Here is a 13,642-nt window from a genome sequence, read left to right on the forward strand (position 1 = left end):
TGCTTGGCAACATTTTCCTTTTCTGTGATGTTTCTCAAATTGGCATGCTGAGATGTAAAATAAGTGGCATGAGAAAAATATCTTGTGCTCTGAGAAATCTGTCTACTTAAATCCTTTTTAGGAGATTAATGATGCATATTAATATATTAAAGGTTTCATAAAGTCCAGTAAAGAATTCTCTTTAAAGGGAACCCTTTTGCTCTTGTTGGTGGGAATGTAAGTTGGTACAGCCACTATGGAGAACAGTATGGGAGTATCTTAAAAAACTAAACTAGAGCTATCATATCACTCTGCAATCCCACTCAGGGACATATATCCAGAGAAAAACATGGCCTGAAAAGATACATGCACCCCAGTGTTCAAGGCAGCACTGTTTCCAATAGCCAAGGCATGGAAAGAACTTAAATATTGACAGAGGACTGGATAAAGAAGATGTGGTGTATATATGAATATATCTATATACACACACGCACACATGCATATATGTATACATTGGAATATTACTTGGCCATTAAAAAGAGTGAAATAAGGCCATTTGCAGCAACATGGGTGGACCTAGAGACTCTCATAAATCAGAGAAGGAAAAATATATGACATCCCTTATATGTGGAGTCTAAAAAGAAATGATACAAATGAATTTACTTACAAAACAGAGACTCACAGACTTAGAAAATGAACTTATGGTTGGGGGTTGTGTGAAAGGATAGTTAAGGACTTTGGGAAGTTATGTACACCCTGCTATATTTAAAATGGATAACCAACAAAAATCAATTGCATAGCACGTGGAACTCTGCCCAGTGTTATGTGCCACCCTGGATGGGAACAGGGTTTGGGAGAGAATGGATACATGTATGTATATGACTGAGTCCCTTCACTGTTTACCTGAAACTGTCACAACATTATTGATTGGCTATTCAGTTCAGTTGCTCAGTCATGTCCGACTCTTTGGACTGTACTCCATACTCCATGGACTGTAGCATGCCAGGCTTTCCTGTCCATCACCAACTCCCAGAACTTACTCAGACTCATGTCCATTGAGTCAGTGATGCCATCCAACCATCTCATCCTCTGTTGTCCCTTTCTCCTCCTGCCTTCAGTCTTTCCCAGCATCAGAGTCTTTTCCAATGAGTCAGTTCTTTGCATCAGGTGGCCAAAGTATTGGAGTTTCAGCTTCAGCATTAGTCCTTCCAATGAATATTCAGGGTTGATTTCTTTTAGAATTGACTGGTTTAATCTCCTTGCAGTCCAAGGGACTCTCAGTCTTCTCCAACACCACAGTTCAAAAGCATCAATTCTTCAGCACTCAGCTTTCTTTATAGTCCAACTCTCAAATCCATACGTGACTACTGGAAAAACCATAGCTTTGACTAGACGGACCTTTGTTGGCAAAGTAATGTCTCTGCTTTTTAATGTGCTGCCTAGGTTGGTCATAGCTTTTCTTCCAAGGAGTGTCTTTTAATTACATGGCTTCAGTCACCATCTGCAGTGATTTTGGAACCCCCAAAAATAAAGTCTATCACTGTTTCCATTGTCCCCATCTATTTGCCATGAATAGATGGGACCGGATGCCATGATCTTAGTTTTCTGAATGTTGAGTTTTCAGCCAACTTTTTCACTCTCCTCTTTCACTTTCATCAAGAGGCTGTTTAGTTCTTCTTTGCTTTCCGCCATAAGGGTGGTGTCATCTGTATATCTAAAATTATTGATATTTCTCCCAGCAATCTTGATTCCAGCTTGTGCTTCATCCAGCCCAGCATTTTGCATGATGTACTCTGCATGTAAGTTAAATAAGCAGGGTGACAGTATACAGCCTTGACATACTCCTTTCTCAATTTGGAACCAGTCTGTTGTTCCATGTTCAGTTCTAACTGTTGCTTCTTGACCTGCATACCGATTTCTTAGGAGTCAGGTCAGGTATTCCCATCTCTAAGAATTTTCTCAGATTTGAGAAAGAAATTTCTCAAATTCTTAAGAATTTAAGATAGGCTATACTCCAATGCAAAATGTTTTTGGTGTTAAAAAAATAAATTAAAAATGGCATTAAAGTGTAGTCACTCAGTCCTTTCTGACTCTTTGCGACCCCCATAGACTAGCCCTGCCAGGCTCCTCTGTCCATGGAATTCTCCAGACAAGAATACTGGAGTGGGTTGCCATTCCCTTCTCCAGGGGATAAAAATAAAATAATTTAAAAAAAATTCTCTTTAACTTTTTAATCCTTTGTTTCCTAATTTATTTAAACATGAAACATTTTCTCTTGAGGAATAGATATTAACACATCATGAAACAGTGTTTCACAGAAAAAAGTTTGAGAAACATTTATAGTTGCTTCCTTTGTTCTCCACAGTGACTATTCAGAGACATATACAATCTCACCTCAAGCCCTCAACTCTTTTTGTTTTCAAACCTAATCTCTATTTATTTCACTGAGATAATGGAGACTTACATTTAACATGTCCAAAACAAAATTCATTATCTTTTAATCATTTAACCTTCCTTTATAGGAATAATAATAGAATATAGTCCATAGAATAATTGTTGAGGATTGAATGAGATGATCTTAAAACAAGTAGTAAAATTCTGACACATAAATAGTACACAGTACACACTAGCAATTATTATTAAATGACAGTCTCCCCTGTTAGATTGCAAGCTTCTTAAAGGCAAAAATTGTGTCCTCAAATAGCACCATCTTTGACTTGAAATAGGTACACAACAAAGGTTTGTTGAGTTAAAATGGATAATAATAGTAATAATCTGTCGATAAGTGGTTTGTGTAACCATCTGACTTAGCTTAATCATTGTGTTTTAACAGTAGGCAATATTAGGTGTTTATTTTTTCTCCCTAGGTGCTCTGTGTTGTAATCATTCAAAGGATAACCAGATGTGCCGTGATGTTTGTGAACAGGTAAGCTTGCATGATAATTATAGAGGATATCATTTAGTGTAATTGTTTCAGAGAAATCTGTTGGACAGCACTTAAATGGTCAGTTCACATCAGCAGTAATGGAACAAGTTAACATGAATCTGCAAACGTGGTGGAGCACAGTATCTGACATGGGATTCCTACCCAAAATACATAACTTGAATCCTGAGGAAACAATATGGCAAACCCAGATTGAGGGATGTTCCTCAAAACAACCGCCTGTACCCCTCAGAGATATCAGTGTTATAAAACAAAGGTCAAGAAATGTCCCAGGAATTCCTAGGTAGTGCTAGTGGTAAAGAACCCGCCTGCTAATACAGGAGACACAAGAGAGACGGATTTGATTCCTGGATTGGGAAGATCCCCTGGAGTAGGAAAAGGCAGTGCACTCCAGTATTCTTGCCCGGAAGATGCCGTGGACGGAGGAGCCTGGCAGGCTGCAGTTCCTGAGGCTTCAAAGAACACACAAGAAACTTCCAGATTAAAGGAAACTAAAGAGATGACAACTAAATGCAGTGTATAATTCTGTACTGGGTCCTGGAATTTAAAAAAAAAAAAAAAAAGACTGCTATAGAGGATGTGATTGAGATAAATTGGTGAAATTTAAATATGAGCTATAATGATATTGTACCTACCAGTGCTGTGAACTGAATCTGATGATTGTACTGTGGTTAGTTAGGATGGTGTCCTTATTCTTAGAAGATACATGCTGGAATTTAGGAATGAATGATCATGTCTGTAATGAATTCTAAATGTTTCATCAAAGTAATAAAAATAACATGCATATGTAGAGAAAGTTAAAGCAAATGTTAATAATGGGTGAATTTAGATGAAGGCTTATGTGGGTGTTCATTGTACTCAGTTCAGTTCAGTTGCTCAGTCATGTCCGACTCTTTGGGAGCCCGTGGACTGCAGCACACCAGGCCTCCCTGTCCATCACCAACTCCCGGAGTTTACTCAAACTCACGTCCATTGAGTCGGTGATGCCATCCAACCATCTTATCCTCTGTTGTCCCCTTCTCCTCCTGCCATCAGTCTTTTCCAGCATCAGGGTCTTTTCAGATGAGTCAGTTCTTTGCATCAGGTGGCCAAAGTATTGGAGTTTCAGCTTCAGCATCAGTCCTTCCAATGAATATTCAGGACTGATTTCCTACCTTTGAAACTTTTCTGTAGTTCTGCTTGAACCTTTCTAAGGCAAGTTCCACTGAGACAATAGCTGTTCATAATGTCTTACCTTTCTTTCATCATCTTGATAGTGTAGTTGTAGCCTTACTAGTTGAGAATTAATGACCTCAATCATCTTTTGAGGAGTTTTCAAGTAATAACCTGGATTTTATTACTTCCTAAAAATGCAAGCACTACCTAACATAGATTAAAAAGATTTTTCAAGATACTCTAAGTATAACAAGATGTCTTACCTAAATAGCTGCTAGAGAATTCATGTCAAAACACTATAGCAGATTAAGTTTTCTGCAAATTTACTGCCAGAACAATAGCTTTTTAAAAGCAAAAATGTCCTCTTGATGGTGTCAGCATAAGAGAGCTTTTAAAGTAACTCTCCTACTTTTGGAAGCACTCCTTTCCTGACTTTTTGCCTTGTTTCCTCTTGTTTTTTCCACTAATGTTCCATAGGGTAAATTATTTTTATGAGATACTTGCAACAGGCAAGGACTAATTTCTTAAAATCTAAAGTGTTTGAAATTCTATAATGTAGCAAAGTAAGTGAATACTATAGTCATCCTAATAAAAAAAATTCTTCCCTGACCAAGTTCTTCCCTGACCAAATTACTTTATTTCTGGTTACACAAATGCTGAATGTAGATAGCATTTATCTCTAAGTATGCACTAAACTCCAGATAGACTACTTACTTGCAGAGGAAGAGAGGTAAGAATTGGATTCACTTTCCCTGCTCAGACTCAACAATCAGGTAAGTCAGTCATCCCAATCACTGGAGGAGTGAGAGGCTAGGATGCTAAAACTGGCAGAGCTCACTGACAGAAGAATTGCCAGGAATAAGGAATCTTTAATTCTTCAACCAGCAAGGAATAGAGAAAGGGTATTCTACTGATATTTAGGTTTTGATTTGGAGTGAATACTAATGCACTTGATGGCTGTAGAAAGTTAGGAAGATGATAGTGGGGTAAGTTGCTGAATTGTCAGTGAAAACCACTGTGTGAAGGCAGTTAAAGATTTGGAATTAAAACTTTTAGAATTTGAATTTATATAAGAAGTCAGGACTGATGTTTTACAATAAAGCACATTTATGAAGGGAAATTGGAAAATATTCTAGACAACTGATAAACCTAGAGGATAAAAAAATTTACCTCTTCCATTTTCTTATTGAAAAAATGCCGTAAAATTTTTTTTTTGTCAAGTAGATATTTTCCTCAAAAAGTGAATCGCGACTAAAACATCTGTTGCAGCGAGCCCCAGATTATTGCCCTGAAACAATGGTAGGTATTGTTTGACTTAACTATGGAAGTTTTTGTCTAATGAAGCACTCTATTGAGTTACTTTTGCTTTAACAAATTTTTCAGTGTGATTGGGGTTTGTGGTCAAAGTAAAATGTTAGATTTAACTGGATACTTTAAAAAGATCTTCATACAAATTGCTGGATGGAATATTGTCTTTCATCTTTTATTGTTTATGATGTAGGTATAAAAAGAGTATTATATAAAAATATGTTCTAGTCTTTAAATTTCATAATAATAGTTTCTCTGAAATTGAGAATTTTACTTATTATTTTGACAATTTTATGAAAACTATAACTAAATCTTATATTTATTTTAATTTTTAAGAAGTCAGATTTAGGGTAAGGGAAAATGTGTAATTTCTCATTACTTCTGTCTTCTCATTTTCTGGTATACTAAAAATACATTGCATGCCTGTCTGAATCATGTAACTTAAAATGTCTCTAATGCATGGACCATCCCATGTTTGGGATGCTCATGGCCAAGCTAAAAAAGTCTGAACTGGCATGAGAAAGCCTGTTTAGATAAGGTAGGTTGGGTTAAATGGGAAAGTTGATGATCAAACAGTTCTGACTGACATATTTTACTTCAGTCACTCAACAGGCACTTTTATCTCTGTGCTTGGAAACAGTTATTCCAGTAAACATCCTGAGTAACCATACTTGTCCTTTGTATCCCAGATGGGAAGTTGAGACAACAACAAGCAGTATTTTTACATCTCATTTCTATTTTTTCTTCCCCAAATAGCTGGTTGATGCTTCTAGATCATTGATTGTATAGAGACACACATAATCAAATTAGCTATACGTAATTTCTGTAGAAATTGTATTTTGTTTTCTACATTAAAATCTTTTGGTGATTATAATTTTAGGTTGACATTTGGAGTTGTATGAATTCATCTTTGCCAGGTAAGCAATAGTATAACATTAAAACTTATTTTGTGATTGTAAAATCTGTGTCATAGTCCTGTAACCTAATATATACCCTTGGATTTCTATCCTCTCCTTCTTGGAGGCATCCAAATTTTCAAATGTATAATTTATTCTCATTCACTCAGTCCTTTATGGTATTCTTGTTTCCACTTCAATTGTTCTGTTGAAACTAGGCTTTGAAAGATCACCAAGATCTCTTGGTTCCTAGATCTTACAGCTTTTTCTCAGTACTTGTTCTTTTTGACTTCCATGTAATAGTTGATACATTGACCACTACCTCCTTGTGACTTCACCTTGGCCTTGTGACTTTGTCCTCTCTTATCCCCACGCACCACCCCCAACCTCCACACACACACACCATCACCCCTGTAACTACCATGGCTATTCCTGTGTGTGGTCCTCTTCCCTTCTTTCTCCACACTCACCCTGGTATCACATTCCTTCCCAGAACTGTTATCTAATCAGCTCTGAGAAGATAATTTTCAAATACAAGTTATTATTCATGACTTCGAGTCTTCTCTACTTGGATCTCTGCATCCAGGTAGCATGACTCAAAACCAAACTCATCTTATAATTGCTTTTTGTTATGAATGCCACTAGACTGGAAACCCTCAAGTCATTATCTCTGAATGTTTTTTCTTTTTAGCTTCGTTCACCCTCTTGTAAAATCTTGCATCCATCCTTGCTATTCCTAGATCAAGCCTTTATTATTACACTTTTGGGGTGGATTTTTGGAGTAACTTCATAACTCATGTTTCAACACACCATAGCTGTCTTCCCCACCCTCTTCAAAAAAACTCCCTCAGGGGCTATCCACTTCAGTCGGAATAAAGCCCAAACTCCCTGTCTGGCATTCCCAATCTCCTAGGATTAGAGCTCGTTTTCCAGTCCTGGTTAAAGCCAGTGCCTTGAAAAAAGGGAGTATAGCTTACATTTCTCTGAATTCTAAAGGTTTTCACACTGTTGAAAGTTTTCATTTCAAACTAATTGAACTATTTTCGTCTTGGAATTGCTCACATCCTTGCTTGTTTTCCTAATTATCCCTCTACCTAGTGTCTATAATTATATATGTGTGTGTATTGTTCCTACCAAACTGTAATCTCCATAAAGGGATAAATCATATATTTTTATCTATTTGTTAGCCCACAAAATACCTGATAAAGGGCTTTGTATATAGTAAGGGTTCAGTGAATGTAGTTGCTTGTTGAATAATTTAATATTTTCTAAGAGGTAAGAGCTCCTTTTGTGGCTCAGATGGTAAAGAATCTGCCTGCAATATGGAAGACCCAGGTTCGATCTCTGGATTGGGAAGCTCCCCTCGAGAAGGGAATGGCAACCCACTCCAGTACTCATGCCTGGAGAATTCCATGGACAGAGGAGCCTAGAGGGCTTCAGTCCATGGAGTTGCAAAGAGTCAGACATAACTAAGCAACTAACACACAGAAGGTACTGGATATGTGAAAATAGCAGTATACTGAATTATGGTATAAAAGCTCACAGATATGATCTACATTGGTTCCATTCAAAATTCTTTATAGAATATGTGCAATTCTGAGTAGCAAGCAGCAAAGATCAAGAGGAATCTATGCTGGGCAGTGGGACTAGATGGGAGTCTGCTGCCCTTTAATACCATTTAAACATATAGGGATATAGAATCTTATGATATGCGGTATTCTTAGCCAGTTTGAACAGTTGGAATGGTTTATGATTATATTTTGAGAGCTTTGTCTGTCCATGGGCCATTTGTTTGCTTTTGTTTGTTTTTTTAGTGGAATGCTTCTGTTTTTTATATTAGGTCTTGGTTTCGTATAGAGAACTATGTTACCTATTGCCTTGAATCCCTGACATTTTTTTCAAATGGAAATAATTTAATGTACATGTGAATTTGCAGATCTGTGTATTACATGGAAGCAGCATAAAGCATTTCTTAAAAGAGATAAGGAATTTACAGCATTCCTACAAGTAAATTTTTTCTTTTATCATAATCATTATTTATATCTCCTAATTTCATCTAGGAGTTATTCATTGACATTTATAATTGCAAAAAGGGATCTTAAAATTGCATTAGAACTCTTTATAATTTTACCACCTTTTGGTATCACTGTAATTTGGTTGGAGAAATAGCTACTGTGCATAAATTGCATCAGTATAGTCATTTTGCCCCACAGTAAAGTGTACCTATCAAATTCAGTCATGGCTCACAAGAGATGTTCATGGCTCACAAGAGATGTTCCTGTCTGTTTACTAAGTATCAGTTGTTAAACAGCATCATGGGTTTTATGCTATTCTAGGTATTTTGAATACAATAATACTCATGCCCTATTTTGTTTGCTTGCTTATTAAGTTATTAATAGGAGTCCTGCCTCTGGTTCACAGTCCAGAGGTGAAAGAAGTCATTGCTTTCCTTAACCTGTATGTCCTCTGGAGATTTTGTCCACCTTAGAGTGAGAATGAGCTAAAGAGAATTTAAGGTGAGCAGGGAGAAGAGACCCTGAGAAGACTAGATAGCATTGAGAGTCAGGGTGGGAGGAGGGGCTTCATACTTTTGAGACCCTGCTATCTAAGCTAGTTTTCTTACGGAAACTTGCTTTGACTTGAGTGGTATCCTTGAACCAGTTTGTTTTGTCACTTCTTATGACCAAAACATTTGAACATTTTGTTTTTAAGGTGTGTTTAAGAAGTCTGATGGCTGGGTTGGCTTAGGCTGCTGTGAACTGGCTATTACCTTGGAATGTCGACAGGCATGCAAGCAGGTAACACTTAGCAATGAGGCTCTTAAGCAGAGTGCAGTATAGTTTGCATTTTAGCTGTGTCCTGGATCTTGCCTATTTCTGGAGAGGTGACCCGTAGCAGCTGCAAATTTAGCATTCCTTGCATAGAATATTTCCTTTTAGACATGCTGCTTTTTCAGTTATGTCTGCTGCATGTAAGACACTCAGCCTTCTCTTGTGCTTTAACTTCTCTCTGCCACACAAAGAAAAAATGTTATTGAAATCAAGGACTTTTGTACTCTGCCTATGGTCATGCTTAATCAGTGCTAAACAACTCCAAATAGTGGTATAAATTTCAGGCGTGCTTGGATGAAAGCAGTTGACACAGTTGGCTTATTTTGCTTTTATCTTCCCTCTGTCTTTCATCATGGATTTACTCTGTGTTCTTTATTCCTTCTCTGCTCCTCAGGTGAGCATGACTCACTCCTACAGTGAATTATGACTCCTCTCTGATTTGATGTATCTCAGGTCTGAATCAAGTTAGACCCCTGAACTCTTCCTCACTATATGCTCATGGTGATTCGTCAGAGTGCTGTGGTAAAACTGGTCTCCAGGCTCCTCTAACTCCAAGTGGTGGGAGCACTCTTAACTGGGAAACTTAAGTGGCCCTGAAACTGCAGCTGCAAAGCCTTGTCTTATTTTCTTCTTCTAGTGACTGGTCTTTGAACAGGAGTATATGAGACACCTTCACTTTCATACAGACTACCAAACCACACTCTTTGGGCAGCACACAGCCTAACTATCTGCTGTTCTCCTGCAGGCATTGAGGTGAAACTGAGTTGTAAGAGGATTTGAACTGTAGTGTATCTCGTGAGACACAGAATAGTTGCCAGTCCATTCTGCTGCTTGCTTTCCCTGTCCTCGTCAGCTGATCTATTAAGAACTGCATGAGCCTAGGTGATAGAAGAGGAGGAAATAGAAAAAGGAACCAGAGCCCATGGCTCTGGGACTGTATTTCTGAGTGGAGACTGTTATCATGTAGAAGAACAGCCACCCCTCAGCAGATGTGTTTTGGCTTGTTTTTTATGGAAAGTATATACTTCAGTAAATCACGTTGTTTCTCTGTGTGTCCGTTTCCTCATCTGTAGAAAGGTTAATTTCTTCTTCATAAACTTGTTAAGAAAATTACATAAAAATAACTTTTATTAATTAATTGCCTGGCATTGCCTTTCCTTCTTTAGTTGTCTCCTCTGTTAGGTACGGATTTTTTCTGAGGATATGGGTTCATATGGGAACTTAGAATATGAAGGGTTAAAGAAAAAGCAAACTATAAATGCCCTGGCAGAACTTCATAAGAAAATTCACTGCAGCAGAGCTTCACAAGAAAATTTGTTACAGAATGGAATTTAGACTTTTTAAAAAAAGTCCTCTGATTTACATTTCCTTCAAACTTATCTAGTTTCTGAAATAACAAAAGGACTGTGTTATTATGTGAGATTAAAGCCATAGAAGAATGAAATTCTAGCATATCTGGAGCTAATGCTTGTTTAAAAAATTATATGAGATTTGTTTGGATAATATTTGAGCATGAGGTTTTCCTTGATGAAGTAAAGACTGCTGTGCCAGCAATTACATATACTTATGTTTGTATTCTTTTTGGTTTCATACTGAAGAGCATGTGTAATAAATTAATTGAGGAATTTGTTATCTTTTAGGCATCATCAAAAAATGATATTTCCAGAGTTTGCAGAAAAGAATATGAGGTATGCATTTTCACAAATGTGGATAAACGAATCAGATGTTATCAGAATTGATAGAATCAAGTTTTAAAAATGAATTCATTGTTAAATAAATTACCTTTTAGTTTATAGAAAAGATAATCTTGAGGAAAATGTCATTTACTTTGTTTAGAAATGTTATGACTTTAACTTGTTGCAGTTAAGCATTAATTTGAAAGAAATGCCTAAATCACACATGTAGAAGCTTTAACCTGTGTTTTCATAATATAGCTACTGGTTGTATCCTAGGCTGTAAAATAGTTTTCCTTAGGTTCCATATCTTCTTTTGCCCCTTTTCCTATACCTTGATTCATCCAGGTATCCACCTTTATGAACTACTACTAATTGGAAGAAACAATCACATTGCTAGCGTGAGTAACTTCGTACTTTCCTAGCATCGTACATTGGAGGGGAGAGGTACATACTAAATTTCAAAGGCTGTTTAAATCTCGAGGGACTCTTCCTAGCAGTGGTATTTCAAGCACTGTAGTACTTACTGATAGATTGGGTGGGGCATGGGGACACAGGTTGAGGAGGGGCAGAGGTATAGGAAGTATTTCATATCATGTAAGTATGTACAAAAGATTGTCCCTGATGTGAAATAAAAGCTCCTCACTGATACTAAAATTTGGTCAGTTTCTAGAACTTCATTGTTAAATGTGACAATGTGTTTTTTCATAGTATAAAGCTGTATACTCATTCATCATTTTTATATATAAACATTGGGATTCCTATTGCTTTTAATAGTCTGTATTCTCTTGGAGAAGAAAAATAGAACAGCCTCTTCACTGCTTCTAGATTATAGTTCTGGTTTTTTTTTCTTTTCTCAAAGCCTATAAATAATCTCTCAATATTTTAGAATTGAAAAAAAGTCTTATTTATCTTTTGTTCCTTTATACTATTGCTAAGTTTTATCTGTTTCTCTGAAGACGAATTTCCAAATTAACTGCAGTTCTTCTCTGTTCTTATTGAAAAGAGACTTTCTACAAAGAAGTAGAAAGATCTTTCTTTTTTTCTTTTCTCTCTACCACTGAAGTAACTGTTTTAGTTTCTCTTAAACAAAGAGACTAACTGTGACGATTCCTTCTTTTCTCCCACATGATGTCCATGACACTGACACTGTCCATCTCCTGTAGCCTGTCCTCCACTATTTTAGTGTGCTTCCTTCTCTTGTCTGGATTTCTGCATTGACCTAGGAAGTCTGCCAGTATGTGTTGATGAAGGACGGGACAGGAAAGGTAAGAGAGATAATCACTGTCCTATGAGAGAAATACTAAGAGTAGTTTCTCTTTTTCAGTCTCTCCTCCCTTATTTGGCCTAGAATTAAGCAACTATTAATATTTTCCAAAAATGTACATGTCAAGATGGTTTTTTCACATATATATAAAAATAAAATATATATGTAATATATATATGTAAAATATATATGTTATATATATAATGTTATGTTTACATACGTAAAAAACTGTATACATTATCAAGATAATTTGAGATTCTATTTTATATTTTATATGCTATTTAGAAATAAAAAGAGAGCAAGAGCACTTAAACATGGAAAGAAGGTTCTGCATTATAAACCCCAAATAACAGTCACTCTCATTAGATTGTTAAACTCTAGTGTAGACGTAATGGCCATTTGTTATAAAGTGAAGTGGGTAACTTTGGTGTAGTGCAACCTATTTTAACTGGATCAGTTGTTTATCAACCTGAGAATAGTTTATAAAACATAAAACTAGGTTTTTAGTACCTTTTCCTTAACACTGGAGTGGCCCCTGGAAGTGAACTTCCAAATATGTAAGCTATTACTTTAGGTTTACAATTTTAGGGGTTAACATTTACTCTAAAGGATGGAGTTGCGTAATTTGACTAGAGAGTCAGAGAATGAGTGGTCATTTTCGAAGGAGCTAATGTTTATCTTTACTGATAAACTGCTGCAGAATCCCCTTTGAGGAGATTTCCTGAGAAATGTATTTAAATGAATAAAGTTTAAAAATTTTAATGCCATTTAAGATTACTTTGTTCCAGCTAAGCTAAGATAAACTAGTTAAATGTAAAGCATTTTCATATATGATTTTGCAACATCTAGTTTCTTTTTTACACAAGTCAACAAATATTTATTGAATAGTGAGAGGCAATTTTATTATATTAGAAAGCAAACTTTTGGGAATTCCCTGGCCATCCAGTGATTAGGACTCCATGCTTCCCCTGCAGGGACCATGGGTTTCATCCCTAGTTGGGGAACTAAGATCCCACATAGCCACATGGCTTGGCCAAAAATAAGTAAAATTATATAAAAACTTTGGATCAGATCTAGGTTAGAATTATGGTTAAGCTACATACAGCTCAACTTCAAATACTAAAGAATTATATCTAATTGAGTCAAGATAATTAAAATATGTACTGAACACACAAGGGCTCAAGCAAATGAGAAAGCAGACTGAGCATGCTGGGAGTTATCAGGAGAAACTGCAAAAGAGAGGCCTGAAAGGATTTATATAATTTGGGTTAGGAGACTGTATCAAAAGCATGTTAGCAAACGTGCACATGGCTTGTACAGGGGGGTAAAAAGAAGGCAGGCCTATTTAGGGCTGAGAATTCTGCTTGGATAGGTAAAGTGGGACCAGATCCTGGAAAAATTATATTTTGGGGGTCAGTCATTATTAAGTGGAAGGAGATAATAAAGATTCTGTGATAAGAGATCAGCATAACAAATAAGTCAATATTTTAGAAAGCTTTAAGTCTTGGGTGCAAGCTAAGTTTTAGATCCCCCAAATTTCTCTAACTTAGCTAAAAACAAATATGGCCCACAACTAGGATGATAGCAAT

At 36.5% G+C, this 13,642-nt stretch overlaps 1 protein-coding gene across 3 annotated transcripts in view; it reads left to right on the top strand.

The window, feature by feature from the left end:
* Positions 1–13,642, top strand: part of RECK (reversion inducing cysteine rich protein with kazal motifs) — an 85,806-nt gene that overhangs the window by 16,752 nt on the left and 55,412 nt on the right. For 2 of the 3 annotated variants that reach the window (XM_070794748.1, XM_019966193.2), the window contains 5 exons: positions 2,847–2,905; positions 5,303–5,377; positions 6,267–6,303; positions 8,995–9,080; positions 10,754–10,801. In XM_070794748.1, coding sequence (XP_070650849.1) covers positions 2,847–2,905; positions 5,303–5,377; positions 6,267–6,303; positions 8,995–9,080; positions 10,754–10,801 — 305 coding nt within the window. Of the gene's footprint in view, positions 1–2,846; positions 2,906–5,302; positions 5,378–6,266; positions 6,304–8,994; positions 9,081–10,753; positions 10,802–11,180; positions 12,055–13,642 lie in introns of those variants that run through there. The other variant, XM_070794749.1, reaches the window with a different exon arrangement.

The sequence above is a fragment of the Bos indicus genome, chromosome 8 (assembly GCF_029378745.1).
Source record: "Bos indicus isolate NIAB-ARS_2022 breed Sahiwal x Tharparkar chromosome 8, NIAB-ARS_B.indTharparkar_mat_pri_1.0, whole genome shotgun sequence".
Taxonomy (NCBI): domain Eukaryota; kingdom Metazoa; phylum Chordata; class Mammalia; order Artiodactyla; family Bovidae; genus Bos; species Bos indicus.